Source organism: Dermacentor variabilis, chromosome 6 (assembly GCF_050947875.1).
Source record: "Dermacentor variabilis isolate Ectoservices chromosome 6, ASM5094787v1, whole genome shotgun sequence".
NCBI lineage: Eukaryota > Metazoa > Arthropoda > Arachnida > Ixodida > Ixodidae > Dermacentor > Dermacentor variabilis.
This window is the reverse complement of record NC_134573.1, coordinates 164,941,224-164,964,228: the sequence shown is the minus strand read 5'-3', so window position 1 is coordinate 164,964,228 and position 23,005 is coordinate 164,941,224. Positions and strand designations below refer to the sequence as shown.

At 47.5% G+C, this 23,005-nt stretch overlaps 1 protein-coding gene across 1 annotated transcript; it reads right to left on the bottom strand.

Annotated features, from left to right (window-relative positions):
• Nucleotides 1-1,997: 1,997 nt before the first annotated feature.
• LOC142585663 (uncharacterized) lies at nt 1,998-9,587 on the bottom strand. Its single transcript, XM_075696597.1, has 3 exons — nt 9,451-9,587; nt 7,252-7,344; nt 1,998-6,356 (listed from the first exon to the last, which is right to left on the bottom strand). Exons 1-3 carry the CDS (start codon nt 9,457-9,459, stop codon nt 5,913-5,915), a joined length of 546 nt encoding a protein of 181 aa, XP_075552712.1. The 5' UTR covers nt 9,460-9,587; the 3' UTR covers nt 1,998-5,912.
• Nucleotides 9,588-23,005: the final 13,418 nt, after the last annotated feature.

Here is a 23,005-nt window from a genome sequence, read left to right as displayed (position 1 = left end):
CCAGCACGGAGCAAAGCACAGCGGTAACAAAGATTCCGGGCGAACCGACAAACGCAGGGTGACCCTCAAGAAGCGGCGTCGACCACGTATCGGGGACCCCTTCCACCGCGTCGCCGATGCCGATGAAACCCCCCACCGTCTATATAAGCGATTATCATCGCAGCCCTATGGAAAAAACGCAACCTCGCAGTTCCGAATCATCGCTTTGTGTGTTCTCTTTCCTCCTTCTTCTCTGATTTCCGGTTTGTTTCGCATCTCCTCTTTATTTTATTTTTTTTTTGGGCGCAGCATTCCGCTTGTTGAGAAGGGCGTAAAAGAAAAGACGCCCTCGAAATCGCGATACCTTTTCGGCACGCTTGATGCCTCTCCGTCGCTTTCTCGACTTTCGTGGGGTATGCGCTTTGGTAGTCATCTTGAGTACTTTGGCGGTCCCTGTATCTACATGCCTATCGCCATAGAATATATCGAACCCCTCAGAAAGAGGTATCAGGTTTAGTGTTGAAATGAGCAGTGACTGAGGTGCTATGCCACGGTGAAGCTGAAATTTCAGCAAGGGAAAGCGCTTTTGAGTTAGTGAACACAGAAGCCAGTATAAGAAGCGAAACATGAGAGGCCCTCAAAGGTGCGGCGTAATAAAATCTGTGTACCGAGTCGTTTCTTGGCGTTGGGGGAGTTAGGGCGGTCGCTAAAAGAGTAAAGTTATCGTTAAAAAACAAGGAAAGGAAGTAGGACAGAGCACATGTTCTATTTTGGAGAGGGTCCATCCGTCATGAACGCATCATGCGTGAGTTGGCTATGCATTCCAAGTGACCGTTGAGCGCCAGGAATACGAAACTGGTGTCTGTTCCTGTTACAATTATTACAGTCCCAAGGTCTATGCGCACTGCGTCATCGCTTGTTTCAAGTGAACATTTGTCAGCAGAATGTCTGAACCGGTGAAGGTGTAAACTGGTGAACCGCTGAGCCCTTACTTTTGTTTGAATACGTCACGAAGAGACTAAGTATTACGAGCTTGTACGAGGTGTGCAACTCCCGAATTGGCAATATAAACTTCTGGCAAGCTTCCCGCAGCTTCCGATTGGCTCTGAACGTGAAGGCCATAAACAGTTGACAAGTTGAAATGATCATCGTCGGAGATGATACGCTCAGTTGTATTGATATCTTTCGGAGCTTGCACCTTCACACCCCTGCAACACCGTTTGCAATTGTGGCGACTTTCCAACTTGTGACAACTGAAGAAGCACTCTGTCCACAGTTTGGTGCATGACTAGTTCAGCAACATTGTGGTAGCTATTGATACCATGCCTTAATACGTTCCAGAGCTATGGTGTTCATTCAGTGCATGTGTTCAGTGCCGCACGCTAGCGTCTCATGTAAAACTTGTAGTTGCATATTAGATATCACATACAGGAAATTTTCGCATACTAGATAGTGCGTAGAAATCCAGCTTTCCTATTTGTTTGCAGAAGTAGTTCTCTCAGATATTTTATTTGTTTTTTAAGCAATGCTTCCCAACATATTTGGCATTGTACAGTACAGGTTCGTTGTATTATAGTGTACTATGAACCTTACAGTTCATACTTCACTGTAATGCAAGGAACCTGCTAGATCTCCGCAGCGTTTACTCTTTCCGGGAATTTCGTTACGTACTGCTCACGAAAGATCCAGTTCAATTTATTTGAATATTCTCTGAACGAATGATGACGTAAGAGCTCTACACAAGAATAAACACGAAATAAACGGAACTCCTCCTGTTTATTGGATTTTTTTCGTGCTGTTCTGTGTGTCTCTTGCGCCAGTATTCAATCTGATAAACGTGCACCAACAAACCCATTCAGGAGAAATTATTCTGAGTCTTATGAATATTATTCACCTTGAGAAATCACGACATTAGGCTATTGCATAGTGTTGACACAATCACCCTCTCAACAAAAAAGACTCCAAGGACGCATGGCATGTGTTTGTGTGATCGAAGTAAAGGAAACAGCTCCGACAAAGAAAGCACTGAAAACATTCGTTTATTTTTACACGTGATATGACCATGAATGTCAATATCAGATCGCACTTTCGACCTACAGAGATAGAGAATGACATGCTCAGTTCTCGAGAAAGTGCCAGGGGAACAAAAGCACATTTAGCAGCACAATATTTCAAGAACAACAACAACCCTGTTTTTAACCTCCAAGCATACTACAGCATTTCGCACTATGCATGAGCATACGCACCGTTTGCCTTGTCCGTTTAATTAACACCACAATGTGAATGGTACTGGGGGATATTTAATAAAATGTTCAATAACCCTCTACGAGAGGAATAGAAAAGCGTTTTTACAGCTTGCTGGTGCACTGGTATTGTGGGTTCCCAATCAAGGCTCCAAGCTATAGTAAGCTTCTAAGCGGAAACAAGCTACTTTTCATGCCGCAGAAAATGTCATGACATAACCACGTTCTGTACATAAGCACGCTCTCGTCGCATAGGATATTAGCGGTTAGTGGCACGAACTATACTTTAAAAATATCTATCCCCAATACAATAATCTCATAAAATGATATGACCTTATAGAGGCTGTTTATTCTCACCGTTAACATACACTTTTAAGAACATAACACGATTCTACTTCTCCAGATGGATTAATCTCAGGGGCGGACATTACTTACACGATGAATCAAAATGAATGCTACTAATTACCCACATTTCGCTAAGTAGCTCCAAAACTAACCACTTTACAGCACATGTTGCAATTTACGAATTGTAGACATCGACTGTGAAAGTTATATCTACTTTGAACTAATTCTAAGTATGACACGTTTCGAGATAATTGTTCCAAAACCTTGCTAGAAAACGCATTGATGCTCCAGTAATTTACAAACGTCGGTGAACAAAAAGCCGTTCCGTTTAAAACGTTAAGTGGACAACAGTGCACTTTTACCGCAAGATTGGTAGCGCTTATCTCAGAACTGGTGCTAGTTTCAAATTTCATTCCAAGATGGATGTGCCATTTGAAACCACTGATAAAAGTCGGAAACTGAAATATGTCTGCCAAAGTAATTAGTTATACAGTTGATTAGTCTATATTTATTGTACAATTATTTATTTTCATTTCGAGTGTAAGTAATGTCCGCCTCTCCGAGCAATCTTGCTCCCATTGCGGTTACGATTCAGTAGTCAATAAACTTCAGGTGCGAGAATTTCACGAGAATTTCACAGCGCGAAAACACTCTAGAAACGGAATTTATTTTCCTGCCTAAGCATTCAGTCAAGAATTGAAAGGAGCGATGGAGGCGCGCCTTTCCTTGCGAATTATGTGCTCGCTTCTTCAACTTCTTCAACGTGTAAACGAAGCTAAAATCTTTCATCAGTTCCACGTACTGCTTTCGGTGTTTGTCGTTGTGGGCTGATTTAGCACATCTTTTGAAGAAATTCTGTTAACGAGTTCTTTTTGCCACTAAATTCCATTGTTCCACTAAATTCCACTAAACTTTGTTCAAGCCAAACAGGCAGGTTTTTTGGCAACATCAAACATGTGCGTACAAAAATATCACTGTGCGCAAGATCTTGGCACACGCGTATCCCAAGATCTTTTGTGTACCGTTTGTTACTAACACCTATAAAGCTATAAGAAATATTTCGACGTACAAAGCCACTCCCGCGCTACCATCGTCGGCACGCCGACACGGTTAATACGTCACTACGTCATCACAGGATTTCATGCTCAGGCCTTGCAAGATACTGTTATACCGGTACACCACTTTTACAGGGCGAATGAGGAAAGCCTCAGCTGAAGCCAACATTTCGACAATGGCACTTGTTTTCGTGGTCACTTACTTATCTTTGACAAAAGCGTTTTTTAGAATAAGTACACGACAGCTTACTTGTGTGGTAAATAAGCATTCACGTATTATCTTTTCATTCACTGATCAATAGTGTACTTGTCGAAAACTTGTCCAGAGGATGACCCTTGTGGAAACGTTAGGTTTCGGGCTGAGACGTTCGGCAAGGCGATATGTTTTGATGGCTACTTGCTATCGACACGGAACGAGTGGAACGTAGTTATTTATCTTTCTTGATTATTTACTTGTTGAACACAAGTTCACCCACATGAATGTATGCCCCAACAGCACGCGTGGCCTGTTTGGTGCATAACTACACGTGTGTGAACTTGAGTTCAACAAGTAAATAACGAACAAATTCCCTTGTTCACCCGACGTTCAAAACTCCATGTTCCTGTTACCCATTTGTATTGGAACGATGCTGCAGCTAAATCTAGGCAACATATTCAGATATTACTTTTGTCGCAAGATCGAAAACGTGCAGCCTTACAATTATAATCCCACTTCGCGTGCTGCACAATCTTTTCCGGAACATAAAGCAATGACACCATAAGAAGTATAGGTAACGAAGAGTCCCCTGCATAATTTGTAAACGCAATTTTTGAAAAGATAATGTCCAATTTTCTATGTACTACGCGAGTCCTTCACAAATAAAAAAGCTATGTCGATTCTGCTGAACATCAGCATGCCACAACAAGGTTCTATTATCAATGCTGATTTGCCGCCGCATTTACCCGCATTCAGAGTACATGGGTATATAATGTCACGGTTAAACTGCTCTCCAGCAGCAACTGCTGGGCCACCACTACTTCAACTTAGGCGCAGCTTTTAATAAGATCTGCGGAAAAAAGCGCCTGGAAAGCGAACTTCATCTCCTGCCTTTCAATACTTTTTGATGAGAGAAGACTCTGGCTCTTATGTTGTGTTTCCCAGCACTCCCCTGCACAAAAAAACGATGACGGTACTGTAACTGAACTTTCGGAATAAATACGACGGTGGGGTAATCTCCTGCAGCAATGAACTTTACGAAGATTCGTTATAACAGCTGCGGTAAATGCACAGCGTTCTACGCTTGCCCGATGCTACTCTCAATTTCAGCTTCTGACTTTTTGAAATGGCTCATTACTACGCGTGCAATGCCCTTGCGTCTTCCATGCTAAGCATTTTGGCATACTCGGTTATTCATGTAAGAAATAACCCAATATCTGCCTAATTCACTGACTTGCAACCCAACCAACGCAACCCAACGTATGGCGAATTAAGAACAATTAAAGGGATCGCAAGCCAAGAAAGTTTCCGCCCTGTCAGTTATTTATCTGCGGCTTTCCAAAACAACGCCGCCACACCTTTGTTCGATTTGGTGCTGACCACTATGGTGAATAGCTAAAATGTAATGATGAGAGTGGCAACATGAATGGCTCTGCAGGTTCATTTAAGAATCTGGCGCGATGAATATGCTGGGGTGCACGCGGCTCCAGAATATACGAAATGTGCGTGATTTGGGTCGAATAAATCTTGGCATGTTAGCAAGAGTACAGTCCCTGAAAATACACTGAACCCCGGCGATCATTACCACACTTGCTTTAACTGCAATACAATTAGGAGGAAAACAATAATCCAACAACCAATGTCAAAGTTCACCTCTCGTATGTTGCGGTTATCATATCAGTGCTGGTATCGGTGTTCTCACCAATTAAGGCGGCACTTAGACTCATAATTACAAATTTCACTTAATCTGGCCTGGTTTGATAGGGGTGCAGTATGCAGCCCGAATTGCATAAACAGAGAATGACATGAACAGCTTCAGTGAGAACGAAAAACGTTCTATCAAATGGCCCATTTCGTTTTTGCGAGCTATACAAATTCCATGGCACGGACTAGAAAGAAAAGCAGGCTTGCAGAAGTCAAAGAGGAAACAAACGACTTCGGACTTGACGCTCGCAATGTCGGTGCCACGCCGCTAATATTTGCACCTGCCCCTCCTTATAATGAGCTTATCAGGGAAGTATGCACCTCTATCGGTTCCATTACGAATGCACATGATATTTTTCCATGCGTGCCCCGACTACAGGCTACGCCAGGCTAAGGCTCATAATAGACGATCTCATCCCTCTGCGCGGGCAGGTAGCCTGGCGCCCTCAGCTGCGACGGCGCTGCCCACCGCTCCACGTTCGACGATGCGGCGGCCGCGCGCCTAGGGGCCGAGTGCCTCGAAGCTCCAGCTCGAGTCATGGACCTGTGCGCGGCCCTCGCTGCGTCTGGTCCGGACAGGGCCTGCGAGTTGACGACCACGCCCGACGAACTGCCCGACTCGGTGCCCTGCTCGTTGGTTGCGATGCCCGCGCGAAAGCCGTCTTTGTCAGCCACGTACTTCACCACGCGCATGCGGCCGTCCGCGAGGGCGATGCGGTACGAGCCGCGTACGGTGCCATGCTCGTCCCGGGTCTCCTCGCGGCCATGGGAGCCACCTTTGTCGGAGCTGCCGTACACGAAGCTGTACGGAGCCGGGGGATCGAGGTTGTTGGCCTGTGTACGTCGACGGGTCAGGGAGAAGGGAGCGAAAGAAAGATGACATTGCGACACTTCAGCGAAAGATAAAAAGTAACGATGAAAGCATTACGATTAGCTGGTCTTGCTCGTACAGTTAACTATGACAGCAGTGATATGAAAAAGGAAGAGGAGACGTGCAGAGACAGCAGGATACGCACAAGGAAAAGAAAGAAAGATATACGCATGCGCAAAAAAAGACGTTACACTTAAGGCAAGCTTGAATATATGTAAAAAGATTATTATTAACAATTTTTAAAAGCACATACAAAGAGGGCGTCAAAACCTCATTCAAGAGAAATTGACATGGTTACTCCAAGGCCGAGGAACATCGTGAGATTGAAGCTAACTGCAAGGAAGCACTGACCTAACTTACAATGGTAAAGCGCCAGCTCAGGCACAACACGAGTGTATTATTTCCGCGTACGAAAAAAGTAGATAACCGCTAAGCTATGAAGTTAATATTTCCATACGTTACGCAACTGTAAATCCTCTGAAATCATTCCCACTGTGGTCCAGCGAGTAGAAAGGTCACATTAAATCCCTCCTCGGTCATGACAGGACAAGCGACTTGCTGTTCATGTTCATTTTCGCGCTGTTGATGAATGGATGATTTTCGTGCTGTTAAGTCACTTATGTACGACTTCAAATATTGTGTTTAATGCTGCAGCTGAACAAACGTCAAGTTTCCGAGAAAAACGTCATGGGGCATTCGCGCTTAATTCTGGTGCACTTTGCGTCAACGCATACCAATGAGCGGTCAGATAAAACTGGCAGTCACGTTCCCAGAGATAATAGTCCCTTGAATGTTTGCCGTCTGGCAAAAGCGGTTCGCTTACAAGCGCACAGAACGAACAATAAAACACGCACTCACCCTGACCCGAGACGGCCTATCTCGTGTCTCATCCACGAAGTCTCCGGTACAGCTTGCCTGTGTGGTGATAGCGCAGAGCACGAAGAGAGACGCCTGCAAACGAAGATATCGCAGCACCAGCGTGAGAGTAACGGAAAGTCGGAAGTGTCCTTGAAGAGAAGGTTCTGTCTCATGATAGGGTGCCGGGATTTCACATCACAAGCCAACATAATTGTAACAAGTCAGTTGGCCCTCACGGAAGCAAAGTTGCCAGCTGTCGACTAGACGACAAACGCAATACATTGTTTGTTCTCTTAAAAACCATACGGAGAAAGCAAATCCGCCTAGAGTCGTTCGCGGACGCTGACTTCTGAGCGAATTGCAGCACAGTTTCAAGCACTGAAAGTTGATCATACATCATACCTTACATGTTGATTTTGCTAAAAACTCTTGCACAACAAAATTGCAAAATATTTCTTCCCTGCTGCCATGCAAAATTTTCGCCTTATAATTGTTCTTGATGTGGTGCCTGCCACAACAAATCAGAGATTACTGTTCCATACTTTGAGAAGCGCTTCGGAGTAGAAATTACCTCGCTGTGTAGCCACAAACCTGTAGCCATAAAAGTCCACTTAAGGCAGATTTTTACCAGCTGTGTATCATTCACTGTTTTCTCGAGAGAAATTGATGAACAGCATTCAAACGTAACTTCTTCCGCACTATGGTGTCAAATTGCGTGCAAGCACTTAGTCAGCATTGTCCAAAAAGATTTTCATAACATATATCTGCCAACGCGCTGCCAATTTAAGACATGATACTATCGTTCAATGGCTGCCCGGTGCATTATCGAGCTATCACTACACGCAGCGAATCCTGACGTGATTGTGAGAAGCAGACATTACGAACTAGCTTGCTCTATTTGTACAAAACATAATGTCCAGAGAACAGAAAATATCGCTCAGAGTGCCTTGATTCATCATAATATAGTCTGAATTACCCCCACCCATTTTCCGCACCCCTACAGCTTTTGTTGCAGCTATGCAACAGTGTTGTTTTGCCAATGGCTCTGTGCTGTCTTCTAAATTGCTGTTGTTGCTTCGAAATTCGTTATCATTCGTCAGTGAAGATGCTGGCTCAACCTCACATATGGTTCAATCCATACTGTACGTGAGAAGTCTGTCCATGTGCTTCTCTTCAGACTTGCCTGCTTCGGTGTGCACTTTCAATCTCCCCGAAACGGTCTAATTGTTACGCCGGGTGGAGGCCAGATCATTCTCAGTAATTAAGATTCTGAGAGCGTGACCTGGCTTCTTCCACGTAAAAATCTGCGTTAGTTTTCCTAACCTTGCGGTAAGCGGAATGAAGTGCTTCGTTCCATGTACACATGCGGTGTCGCCTGCCATGCACGTGAATTAACTGTTTTCTCTTGATTTCTACGTCATGCTTTGCCCTCCAACGGCATGTTTTTTTTTGGTTTTGGGTTGCCAACTAAACGTTCGAATGTGCACTTTACGTCGACGCATACCAATGAGCAGTCAGATAAAAGTGGCAGTCACTTTCCTAGAGATAGTAGCCCCTTAAATGCTTCCTGTATGATAAGTTATCTTACGTTATCTAAGTGCAGTTATCTTAAGTGTACGCTGTGACGGATGCCAACAGCATCTTCGCAAGCAAACCGATGTAGCACCTACGGATAAAGCCTAAAAGAAACCACAAAAGGAAGAATATTCGTCTGAAACGCTTGGACACCAAACCAAAGGAACAATGAGGTCTTTCCAATTCTAGGATACCTCGACGTGCACAAGTAGTGGTTTCTCCGACCTAACCGCGCAAGCCACTCCCTCAACCACTCACGAACAGCACGCGCATTTGTCCACTCTGGATCTGCCTAGTGAAGAAGAGCGGTCACGCGGACCATCAGAAACCTTCGCTTTTCTGTCACAGTGTGTGCGCATCCGTTTAAGCAAAAGCAACGTCAGCAACGCTCCTGGCGAGCACGCTCGGTGTCCACACAACACCGAGGACAACCTGGACGTAGTCGAGCTTACACGACGAGAGTCGTGTCCAGTGGCTAAGCCATGCAGACCTGGACCGAGGGACGACGGCTGTTGCAAAACGCCCTCCCGGGTGTGCAAGCGACGCAAGCACAAAACACGGGCAACCGCTGCGCACTGCCGCGACACGAGAGCTGACCGCGAGGGGCACGACTTCGTCCCTTACCTTGAACATCGCGCGCGCTTCGACGACGACTCGGACAAACACTGCTGACAAGCGCGGCAACTGGTGACGTCTCTCGCCGGCGCCCGACGTTTTATACACATTCCAGCGCAGAATGCACGAGTTTGCAAAACAGCTATTGCGCATGCTTCCAACGGACGGGCTTAGCCGAATCGTAGGAGGCGAAGGAGAAGGCAAGGATGACGGCAGGCACTCGTGTGGAAGTGGGGGATGAGCGCAACCTGTCTGCTTTAGTGTTCACGCTCCGTCAGCGACTCATGACTTCCGGGACATCTGCAAAAAAATAACACGCGACTCGCGTCGTGCGCTAGCTCTCTGTGAACGTTGGGCATCGGAGCTCGTGTTGGCTGTGACCCTCGTTTCGAAAGCGCCAGAATCGGAGCCAAATACACTTGATCTCTCAGGCGCAGCGACCTTCTTCGACATTCGGAGAAGGGGAGTTTTGTCACGGGTAGCCAGGCGTGACGCAACGCTAACAGAGGAGGGTGACGTAAGGTTTTCAGCGCTGCTTCCGCGATGCATAAATTGTGCGCGTAACCATGCCTTGGACGGATGAGCGGCGACGAAGAAAGTTTTCGTCGGAAGGCGCAGCGTTTCAAAATTGTATTTTGTCGCCCACAGGCTTGTTGGCGACGCTGATTCAGCATCGCCTGAGCGAGATTTGAAACATTCTGTTACGTTTTCTGTTACAGATAGTGGACGATATTCTAGTGGCCGCGATGTATTGGACATTGATTGTTTTTGTATGTTAAAGTGAGAACTGTGGCACACTAGGTAGTCTGTGTTCTTCTCTCAGTCGCAGACATCATTTGCAGCACCCTCAGCCATTCCAGTTAGTGATACCGGAACACCGTCCCCACCATTTACTGGCCTAGAAGGCAGTAAAGGCGCCCATGTGCGTTTTTAGATGATTGGCCTGTGCGAGCACCTTTGACTGAGTGGCGCTGACCACGCACGTGTACACATTCACCACCTTCCACACTATCTCTTCTTTCTACTCAACTGTTCTCTACCCCCAACGTAAAGGAGCCAACCTAACGCTTTCCTGGTTAACATCCTTACCTTCTCTCTTTCCTTTCGCTTTCTCTTTTGTATTGCGTATAAGATAGACAGAATCGAAAACAAAAATCTAAGTTAGACCGCAACATTAAAAACCAGCAAGGCCAAGTTAGTAGGGTCGAACAAGTCCAAGTCTCTTGCCGCCGCAAGAAATAGGAATGAATAGCACCAAGACTACGACACACACTTGTAAAATAAGTGATTACAGTTCACGCGCCGACGTGCAATTGAAATAATTTCGAAGTCAATGAGTATGTGATCGCGCTTGCCGTCATTCTGCGTATGGTGGCGCCACTGTGTTTATCTCATTGGTTCAAAGCCCCAGAGATTCACGGAACCAATGCGTTGCTCCTTCGCTCTCCTTTCTCTCTTTTCATTGCTTAACCCCTTCCTCCTGCGTAGGGTAGCAAACGGGACGCGCGTCTGGTTTACCTCCCTGTCTTTCCTTCCCTCTTTTCGTCCTCTTTCTTCTATTCCCCCAATGCTCCTCACTCTGCTAAGCTTCAGAAAGCCAGGCATGCTGTACAGAAGCCCTACAGCAGAAATCAGTGACGGCTGCCGTCACTTACAAATAGGTCTCTAGACTACTGACTACGAATAAGTTTTTAACACTGACCTTAATGCGACAAACAAGCGTGCGGTGCAATTCATTCAACCTCCATATGGCTTTAATTAGAACTTGTACAACGGCAACTCAGGTTTTAAATATTTTTTCTTGCCTGAAACAACGATAACGGATGCACACGAAACATGCTAAGATACAAATATGCATTACATACTGCCACACTCATAAACGCGTTCCATAATATGCTGACCTCTATTAAGAAATTGTGATTTACAGCAGCAACTAAAGCTCTAAAAATAAAACCAGAAAGACCTAAGGAAACGGGCCGAGGAACAGAAGTGCTTGGAGTGCACTGACTGATCAGAGAGTTTATGATGCCTTTATCTTCAAAAACTGGCAGACAAGCTTCTTCGAGGACGTAAACGCGTGAAGAAAATTGAAAAAGCAACGCGTCCATCGATGCATCAGGAAGTGCTCTGTAGACGCGGACCTGAAAGGTGTTCATCAAAATCAGGCCCCGCTCACACCTTCACTGCGAGAACCGTGAACAGGCACCGTCACGAAAAAAAAAAGCAAAGTTTAGTAGCGATCGACCAAGAATAGCGCGCGGCACGGGTACTTTTCTCACACCTGGTAAAGAAGGCCGCGAAACGATCGTTCCCTAAGCAAGAGTGAAGAACTGAGGCACAAAAAAAGGAAGGGAGGACGAGAGCAGTATATGGCATCGCCGGCAGTGAGGGCCGATCTCCCGCAGGGTGACATTCCGCACTGGCCGGCTGGCAAGATTCGATCCGGCTTGCCCGATCCCCACTGCGAACAGTCTAAAAGCGGCCCACGGGCTCAGGAACGTGGCATGCTTCCAGGTGACCTGAACGGCGGCGCGAACATGCCTGCAGGTCTGCCCCCACAGGAAAAAAAAAAAAGCAACGGACACTGCGGGAAATCGCCATGGGCAGCACGTATGCAGCGAGAGAGCTGACCATGCGAGGATTCGCGTCGAGCGAGCAATTCCGTTCAAGGTTGCGCACCCGGCTCGACGTTGTGAAGCGTCGGTTGTCCGGGCGACACGAACGAGGCGACGATCCGTTAGCTCGCAGAGGTAGTGCGCTTTGGTTTCATGAAGCCCCGAAGCAAAACCGTGCTCGGATTGCGTCACTCTCTCCGCAAGTAGGTAAGACGAAACCATAGCAGCGAATAACCTTGATATACGGGGCATACCATATTCCGTCGATTTATCTAGCATGTGCGCCCTCTGATTAACGGCAAGGCGTGAGGTCGATGGCTGACCCATAACACAGGCGAACAACCCGACTGACAAAGTGCAAAACGTCATGCGAATCAGTGACAGATGCAATAGCTTTAATGGACGGCGCGAGACGTATGTCTGGCTACTCCGTGCTACTCCCGATTAAATTTAGATAAAATACGAAGTGGTACACACTGAATGGGAACAAAGTCATGAAAAATCGAAAACCGCCGGGAGAGAAGGATTTATTAGAGTAAACGCAGAAACAGCGGTCTGAGGTAATATGGCTCTAGCCTGTTACCATGCTCAGGTGGAAGGAGAAGAGAAGGAAAGGAAGGGTATCAGGAGTGATGCTGACGGTAGACAACAGGAAGTCGACTATATGCACGTTCGTGTCCGAAGGGCCCTTTCGCACGCTTTAATCTCAGCCTACGCCAACAAAACACCAGTGCGCACACTCAAAACCGTATCAAGTAATGCGGCTCTGAACAACGTCAGAAGCGCTTTAGTTGCGCACAATGCATGCACAGTCAAAGAGGAACCCGCGGTTCTACTGCCGAACACTACGATACAGATTTAAGTGCATGTATGATACAGCCCCTTCCACGAAGAAAGACTACAATACCATTAAGAAACCAGCTACCAGGATAAAGCTGATTCTATTGAGCCTACGAATTCTTGTTCATCGAATGTCATTGCAGCATTTTACAAGTACATGCGAAGTAAAGCGTTTCCTAGGAAGTCATCGCTGCGTATATGTTTAAACGACGGTCTTCCTTTCTTTTTCGTTTTGAGCACAAGACAAGAATTCCCCTATACTTTCAGACATCATCTGACAACGACGTCGGGAGCCTAAGCCGCATTAGAAGTAAGAAATGTAGCGTCTCGATACGCGAGGACGTTATAACACGTTCGTCGCACCAACAAAATCATATCTGATCGCTTTCAGAACTTCACTGTATTGTTTTTAAACTGTCAGTGTCAGTAGGTCAAACCGTTCACAGAGAAAAACGTTTAAAAATCTGCTGCCCACACATAACGCACACGTGACGTAATCACCGGAACTGCAGGCATACATAATCGCATCAGACACGATCATATATTTGAACACGCGCAGCATTCGAGATGGCCTGCATATTGAATCCTGAACGGAAGCCAGGAAGGAAGATACATTCCGCTACGCAGGTGCAACGAGATCTGTGCAAGCTTGCCGCAATGTTGGAACACCGACTTTTCACCTCACTCGTTCTTTCATAGCACGCGCCTTCGGCACGAGCCGTAAGCAACTAGCAGTACTACTTGCAAGACCGGGGAGGTATCACAAAAAGAAGAGGCCGCAAGGGCGCCAGCGATGCAAACACCAGGACAAGCACGCCAACGTACGCGGCCACTCCAACCAGTCCCGCGAGGAGGGGTGGCCTCTGCTCTCACCACAAACTGCCTGCAAACGGAGCACGAGCGGCACGTTTTCGGCAGAGGGTAAAAGCGACCACTTCCGCTGTTTCGTACGCACCATCATGACCCGAGTAAGCGCCTAAAACGAGCAGGACCGTAGATCCAAAGGGAGCTGCGGGGCAGAGAGCGTCGGGATTGAAAAAGTATAAAAGAAAAGAAAGAAGCGCTAAATCAACGACGAACGGCGGTTGGTCCGTCTTTCGCCTTCCGGGATGCACTGAAATGGAATCGGGCCTGTTGTGCGGTCGGCCACATCAATGATTCACGGCCTTTCGTCACCAGAAGTTGAAACGCTCCCCATGTACAGTTCTTCATTGAGGACACGTGACGAACGTACCGGAAGAAATCTGCATTAGCAGCCACGTCTTGTCTGGGCGAACAACGCGATGACGCGTTGTTCCGGGAGGCTTCCGATGGTAGGTGGCTTTCCAGCGAATTCTTGAATACGAGAAACGGTAGAACGGAGAGAGAAAGAGAAAAGGAGGGAACAAATGTTTTGTCGGCTGGGAAGATTTGCATCAGAGCTCCTTTCTTCAAGTCATGCAAAATGCTGGCTGTCGAAAGACAGCGTAGAGTGACGTGAACTTACGTTATCACCGACTCACGCACCTGCATCGAAACTAAATAAGCATAGCCCGCGCAGAAATCAGCAACAGACTGAGTACGGCAAACATCAGTGCCTTACGAAATGGCACAGATGTCTTTGTTGATTTGTGTGCGTTTAACCTTGACTAGTAGCCACAAGTGAAATTGCAATGTAATGGGAGACGGCAGATTTGAATCTACTAAATAAAATGCGAAGATTGCCTGGGATCTATTCGCTGTCGTTATCTTTCCCGTAAGCCTGGCCATCCCCCTTTAGGATAACGATCGTGCTGGTGGTTAGCACTGCCAACAGGGTTTCTCGAACGCTGGCTGTGTGTTCGATGCCTGCATCAGAACACATCGTGTATGCTTGAACGGAAATATACATTCACAGCGAACGTTCCGGTGAAGGGTGCATTCAAAAGAACTCCTTTCTTCTATTTTTATTTTTCCTTCCATTTTTCTTCTTTTTTTTTACAGATTTCACCATCCTTCTCGTTTGACCTTCTCGTTTTCAGATTGCGCTTCGCCCCCAATTTTGTCTTCCTTTTTTTCAATGAGAATAAACTCAACTTCAATTTTAGTGCGCACGAAACAAATCTTTCTCGCTTCCTATTCCTTTTTGCTGATCCTGGGTTTTGCAGTAAAACGTGTTGTGGGGGGATAGTTGGTCCATAGCTTTCAAAAGATGAAGCGCCTACAGTGACAGCACACTAAGACGGAAGAAAGACAGGAAGCGCCTTGTCCTGTCTTTGTTCCTTCTTAGTGTGCTGCCACTTTTGGCGCTTCATCTTTTGAGAGCTAACACTGGCAATAACACGTAAACAATTGGCAGCTTCGCTCGAAGGAGAAGCATTGAATGCGATAACGAGGTTTAGCGTTGCACTGAAAGCGTCTCCAAAAGCTAGTGTGATGAGGAACATCGCCAACGGCGTTGAAGGTGTCGCATCTTCATAGTGAACGAGATGAAAACCACGTGACACCATCAGCGTTCGCCGGCACACAAAGAAAGCATCACATCGATTTACCTCAGCGTGTACTGTCCGAGACCAGTGTTTGCACCGCGGTGTGATTTGCGCGCAGCTGCTCCACAGGAATGCTAATGTGTGCGCACACAGCGCTCCTGCCACCAGAGGAGGCCAGAACGCTGCCCTGGCTCAGGCAGAGCCGACTGAGCCCAGCGTGACGGTGCCTTCGCTTGGCTTCACCGCTTTCGAAGTCAAACGCACGGCGCGTCTCTGTAGACCCTTACCGTTCTACGCAAAGGGCTGAGGGTTGGTTGCGTGAACGCGCACGAACGTTTATATAGACAAGGACGTGTGGCAAGTCCATTGTGTACGTCTTGTGGCTGCTGCGAGACACTTCAGCACCTTATATTTGAGTGTCCCGCTTTCAGTGCGCAGCGCATGTCGCTAGTGAGAAACTATCATCTCCTTGGCCTGCGGTGTGTGACACTCGAGGAATGTTTATACCGCAGTGGTTGTGCATCTAAACGTGATCAGGCCCATCGCGCCCTACTTACCTTTCTAGTGTTAACTAAGGTTCACGTCTGTAGCGTGAACATTCAACATTCTGTAGTAGCGTGAGCTTCAGTGACCGGCCCTACTGAGTGTGATCTGTACTGTGTTCTACTTTAGTCTTTAAATTTGTCCTGTTGCTCTTCCTTTCCTCTTTCCTCCCCTCCTTCATATCTTCTATTCATGTGTTGCTGTCACCTCCCTTCAGAAGAGCAGGCAGACGTTGTGCCCCTTCCGGTGGCAGTTGCCAGCCTGCTCCTCGCTTTCCCTTTCCTGTTAACTGTGTATATGTGTTCAAAACAAATAATAATAATAGTACGCAAAGGCCGCGTGTCCACGTCGATTCCGTCACAGCACGCCAACGCCGACGGCGGAAACGCACCTCGAGCGCCCGTACAATTGCTATTCGCAATATTAGGAGCGCTAGGTGTATACGACTCTTCTGGCTAAACCACTGCTTGATTTTATTCAAACTTCGCACAGTGATAGCATTTTACAGTAGGTGCAGTTTAATGTCACGTTTGTGAGCATTATTTGCATTTTTTGTTCCCGATAAAGCCGAAGTGCGCGTAGTCTGCGGTGACGCCACTAAAATGTCAATTTTGCTGCAACGGAGCGGTGGCGCCATCTGTCACCGCTATGGTGGAGTCAATGCATTGGTGGATCGCGTCCTTCAACGTGTAGCGATGAGAGGTGGCACCGCCGTTCTGCTGCAGCAAAATCGACCCTTTTGAGTGGCGTAACCATAAGGTGCGCGCAAGGCGGCTGTGTTATGAACTACACACTTTGGTAACGCTCGCAGACGTGGTTTTTAAAATGATCCCACTGAAAAAAAAGATACCTCTGTGCTAAATAGATGGTGTTCAAATCCACCCCCAAGCGGCGGCTCTTTCTGGGCAAGTGATCGTGAAGGCCGTGCCTTTGCTAACTGCATGCGCCGAAAGCGATTACGGAGCCGGCGACACTTCATAGGTACCATGTTTTATCTCACCTATTCGAACGGTACTCAGCCAGCGGTTCAGCTGGAACAATCGTATACACCTGGCCTTCCTATTTCCGCTGCACACTATACATTACGACCACTGTCACTCTCGGACGCCACATATTAAATGATTTATCGCACGAACTGCTTTTTTTTTAATACGAATTAGGCTAGGCAAAGATTTTTTATTCGCAATGCCTCTTCGTAATTGGGCGATCGCCTTCACTGCTAACGTGTTCAAGAGCACAATTCACTGGCACCCGTATTTATGAGTTGTCGCAGCGGTACGGTTTGTGGGTGATAACCTCTGCGTTCTCGCATAATACACTTCGGTTTCAGGCGTAAGCTTGTTATGAAAGTTTTCAGTGAGTTAGACGCAAGCTGTACGCATTGTTACATTTCCATGAAGTGAAGAAAAAAAGTTTCGAGAACTCACACGGTGCCACGGTCCAGACAACGGCTTAATGCTCTCATTACAAGCTGGGAACTACACACAATGTTCGAGAACATGATATTACTTTATAGCTTTGCATGACATGCTTTACATCTGTAATGTCTTGACATGACATTATATCTCTTCTTTTTTTTAGACACACGCGTCTTTACACACACGCGTATAAAAACTATCAGCCCAAGCACTCCGTACAGATGGTTAACCAGCGAAGCTGAAACGTATGGCCCCCGTGTTTGTCACTGGATAAATCCCGACGGTTCATTAAAGCCTTTCTCAATTATTGGTTACGTCTTTGTGTTTCTTAATGAGGTTACACACACGTTCGACTGCGACGGGGAGAACGACGTCAGTGACGGTATGCTCGCAGTCCGCCCCTGTCGCTTGTGTTCGATGTCTCGAGTTTGCTCGGTGACGTGGTAAGTAGCATCCGCCCGGCATTGCCGCTTGCGATTCCTCAAAATTGAATTGCTTCAAAATTAAATATGTACGTCACGTTAGACGATGAATGGCTCATGGCCCCGTAAAAGCGGCATCCCTATTACGACAACAGAAGATAAGTGAAATTCTGCGCTGGAATGGCGAGCGGCAACGGAGCCAGCTGTGGAAGAAGACGACGACGCTCGAGCCATTGCTGATGGTGACAGTTTTTTTTTTTTTCTACACGCGGACACGATAGTGGGGAAATTAGCCCTTAACAGCTTCACTGTAAAAGAATTATGAACCATTCCACTTTGTGAAGGTTGATGACCAGCGAAGCTGTTTGGCACTCGACACAGATGTGACACAGAATTTTGAACGAAGGTACGAACTCATTTATGGTCTTGATGAGTGGTCATCGTGACGAAAGGCACGCACACACATTTATTGTCTCGATCGGTGGTCCTTATTTGACTCTCAGCTGCAAACACATTCTTTGATAACGTCAAATTGATGCGCGTACGCCACTGGGTGGTCGGTTCAGCCGGATCGGTGTGGCTTGGCAAGCGATCTGTCTGCAACATGAAACGCTTAAACCACTCCCTTTTCGGTCCCGACACGTCCACATGGAAATCACCGACAATCACCACAGGGGTAGTGTCATCGCACTAACACACGCAAAGTGAGTAGCTATGGACCTTACGGGGCTATGAGCCATTGCATCTTTTGCTTGCTTACGGGGGTGTGAGCTATTGATGATGACAGTTTTCGACATGCTGTTCTGTGTGTTGTATGCGTGATTAGAAAGTATGTAAGCGCTGTTCGCTTCACTTGGTCGAGTGCTTGTAGCCTCTGCCTTACGGGGCTATGAGTCATTGTTTTGCTTACAGGGATACGAGTGCTCACGGGGATATGAGCCATTGATGACGACAATTTTTCTTGACGCAGAACAAACATGCACGGAAACTTAGCCATATATAGCTTCGTTGTAAAACAAAGTCGCTGCAGAAAGACGTTATTCACGAACGGAGACTTCATAGAGTAGAAAAGGTTATCGCTTCCTTTAGGAAACCAATCCGCTTGTAGGTAACCTCACAGACCGAAACCTGCGTTTTGTGTTTGAAAGTTCTTGCCAATTAAAGAAAATAAATAAGAAAAAAGGGGCAAGAAAAGCTGCGCTAGCTGTTAATTTTAATCCAGCCTATATTGACAGAAAATATAGTAGGCTTATTTTCTCACAAATTACGGATTTTTATTTTTAAACAATTGCCTCCTTATCGCTTAGTTAGGTCGTCAGCCTTGATGGTGTGTTACGTTTTTAATTATTATTTTATGTCACTTGTGTTCGCCTGATGTTCCTCACGCTTCTTGGCGCTCGAACTGAACGCTCCAACAGATAGCCAGAAATTTAAAAATAATCAAAAAAGGGAGGCCGGAATCCCAGTTACGCCCAGGTATTAGCGACTAGCGATATCAGAAGGAAAAAAAGAAAGAAGGCAAGAATAGAAAGCGACTCGCTTAAGATCCTGTTATGAAGATGGGGGGGGGGGGGGGGGGGTGGAAACAGCAAGATGCAGACCTGAAAGAAACGGGTCGCCCTTGTGACGACAATCTCGTAGCGTGTGAACGACTCCTCCGCCACGAAGTATTCAACTTCACGAGCAGAAGGGAAAAAAAATAGCACAGTGCTCGCAGAGAATGCAGCGAAGCTTCCACAGATAAAAGTGGAGCGCCCAAGGCAACCGAAAAATAAAAATAAAATGAAAATTACGAGCACCTGTATATATAAGAGACAATCATCTGCGCTTCGATTAACATTGCAAAGCGGCGTCGAAGACACGGCAGAAACGAAGACAACGAATCAAAAGCCCGGCTCTGAGAACATAGAATACGTGAACACGTTTTCTAATAAGGGCGCATTCGAAACATCCGCTTTGTTAGCTACACTCGGACTGTTTTGTTTAATATTTGTTCATTATGCCACCGGGTTAATCCGTGCTGATCGTCGACGGGGCGCGTACCATTCCGACTCCAGTATTCTTCTTCCAAGCCAGTGGTGGTTTATAACGACTCGGAGAGTCGTTTCGACCCCGAGTAAAACGAATGAAGAAACAAAGAAATGAGAGAAACAGCCTCGCCCAATCGCTTGGCACACCGACTTCGACGCGTCGTGAATCCTAATCTCCGCTCTTTTGTTTTCTCGCTACCGCCGAAGGGAGTGCCGAGGTCGTCGGTCTCGCTTCGCACGGGCTGCAATCGGAGGAAACGTCCTCCGACTTCGAGAGACGATTAGGCGAAGTCGGGGGCCATAAACGGACGAACACGGCATGCCGGCAAATGGCTTCCTGCTGTCGTAATATGCGCACCAACCTTTAATCCTCCTCCCATCACCCCGCAGTATTCCTATGAACGCCTGCCCCCCCCCCCCCCTCTCCCTCTCCCTCCCGGCGACTTTGAACCGGAGGACAGAACGTCAAAAACACGAGTGCCACATCAATACGCGTCGTCAAAAGACAGCGTTCGGAAGCACCCCGTGATTTTCACCAGCCCTGTATAGAAACCTCGCAAGCGGGGGCACACAACGCTAGAATCGATGCGTTTGTGCGCTGGTTATAAGGCCAGAGACCTTCTCGCGTGGCATTGGCCACGCAAGCTTTATACGACGCGAGGCACGCAGGTAGCGTGGCGAAGTGAAAGCGGCGTTTACGCGCGAAATAGCTGCGTCACTACTGCACGCCACAAGGTTCTCCTTTGTTTTGCCGCAGTAGTTCCGCGTCGGAAACGCAGCTCTCGCCCTATGCGTTATGCTGGACGAAAGGACAACGGCTGTGCGATAGCCTTGCGCATGCTTCCCGCGTCCAATAAGAAAAGAGCCCCGGTAGATCGGGCGAGAAACCGCAGAAAAATTGCCACAAGAAAAAAAAAACACACACACACAATAGGCCATGACAGAGCTTCCATTCCAGCTTTCAAATGCACGCGCAATCAGCGATTCAGCGAGAATAAGGCATCACAAACGACAACAATATGAATGTATAAGCAGTCCTAGAAATCATCACGTACGCCGACCGCGTTGCCAGCGCAATGTTTGTCGTCGAATCGCAGGCACTCGACGTATAGGATATTTTGCGTTCAGAATGACAGCAGGCGCCAAAAACGGAACGATGTGAATAAGCGCCAAACCTGAAATTGTGCGCATTGTCCACTTTTCAGTTCGTCGCGCTATGTTCTTCTTTTCTTTTGTTATCGTTTTACGCATTCTAAGCGCATTATGTACAAACCTACAAAGAAACATAAGCGAGCGCAAATCCCCACATGTAAGCCTCAACAGCTCCGCGCCGTTTGTAAAGACTGCGCTCGCCTCCCGATTTTACTATGGCGAAACAGTGGCAGCATCGCGAGTCAACCGGTGCCAGCGCTCGCTCGAAGAAAGCAGAAATAGTCTCGATACAATTCATAGTCTATGCAGGCGGAGAAGGGCTGACACAGTCTTCACAGGCGGGCGCATGAGACAGCCGGCGCTGGCAACATAACAGGCTCGGTCACTTTGAGCTACGCGGCGCCTTTACAAAGAGCGCTCTGGTATGCGCAGGTCCTCTTCGAAGCGCAACCTTTCGCTCCTGCCCGGGTTTTCACCGGACGCGCTTATGCTAATCGCAAATGGCGCATTAAAGGAGGCGCCCCGCGAAAGGTCGGGCCAGTCCGAACAGCGACTGCTCGCCGCTCGCACGCACACACAAACACGTTCGAACGCACGCAAGCACGAACTCGCTCGATCCAAGCCCGCGCCCGCACTGCACGTCTCGGGCCTGCGGAGCTTGCGCCTCCGCAGCGAACACTCGTGTGCCAGGCCGGACCTCCGCAACCGCATACGAAGGCTGGTTATGCAATCGCGCGGGGTCATCGTGGTAACGGTTTCGCCACGATTACAGCGCCGGTCACGCCGGAACAAAGGCGTTCGTAGCGTTCGGGGGATCCCGGGCGCGGGCGTTACTTCCTCTTCGCAGAAGCGGCTCTATCGTGCAGCGACGGCGCCGGCGGCGGCTGCCAAACGTCTGCGTGCGCACACCTGCCCTGCGACGCGCTATGCAACGGAGAACTCGTGCACGAGCTTCGAGCGCTTACAGGTTCGAGAATATCACGAAGCTGCCGCCTGAGCAGCGCGTTGCGGCCATCAATCCAATTCCGACTCCCGCGTGACTAGTCGCGCCCGTGGCGTGTGCAAACCAGATACCGAGCAAAATATGGTACATGGCGGCGGTAACTGGAAACCCGCGGCTGTTTCCGGCTTCGTGGAAACGCCGTAAAGTATGTTGGGTTCGTTCCGGTACGCGGACAGAAACAGGCCCTCGCGGGCACGAAGACTCTGCGAGGCTCTTGCGTGTCAGCGCTGCATGCATAACCACCGCCTTTTACGGCGGAGCCCACTAGTACATCGAATGAGCGAAATTTGTGGCACGGAAGCGATTCACCTGTCAGCACGGGAGAATAAATTATACTTATCTCGCCAAGTCTGCGATGCCGTGCGGCCTTGCATAGTTATGAAATGACTCTAATGCATTAAAGGAACGTGCCTCATACGTCGCGATATTAAGGTGAAAGATTGTCGTCAACCTTTAGCGCCTTTATGAAGTAGATTGGCAAGAACTCGCGGGTAGCAACTCTGAGCATCAAATGACTCACGCCATATATTTACTGAAATCCAAGCGAGCTTCAATATAATGTAAGCCGACAGGAAGGAAGGCCAAGAAAAATCGGAGTTACTAGCGCACTTACAAGGTTACTCGCAATTACTGCGCAGGATTTCATTACACACCAAAAGCTCACCCTTGTGCTCGATGTTCTGTTGTCATTGTAATGTGCATCGAGATTCATCTGATTCCATACCACTTTCACAGTGTAGCTCTTGTCGCGACTGTAGATGCGCTGGAAATCGTTCGCTCAGTAATTTATCAATAAACCTACTGGAGCTATACATATGAAATTTGAAATGGACATCGCGCGCCTGAAGGGCAGTTTGTAACAAAATTTGGAAGCTAGATGATGTCGAGGGAAGAAGTTAGAAGTGTGGTTTCGTAAAGAGCACGTGTTTGGATTTGAGGTCTCAAGTGAGTTCGTTGGTCGCCCAGTTGTATATTGTACAGTATACACGCGGTCATTATAAGCACATGGCCTAACGTGTTCACAGTCTCTAGTCGTGACTTCGGTGCACGATAATCCCACTACACCTTGGATGACTGAGTGGACTACGAAGATA

What these genes read in the sequence shown, in the direction of transcription:
- LOC142585663 (XM_075696597.1), bottom strand. An exon ending in ATAGGCCGTCTCGGGTCAGG is followed by an intron (nt 6,357 to 7,251) that starts GTGAGTGCGTGT and finishes CGACGTACACAG; the next exon opens with GCCAACAACCTCGATCCCCC.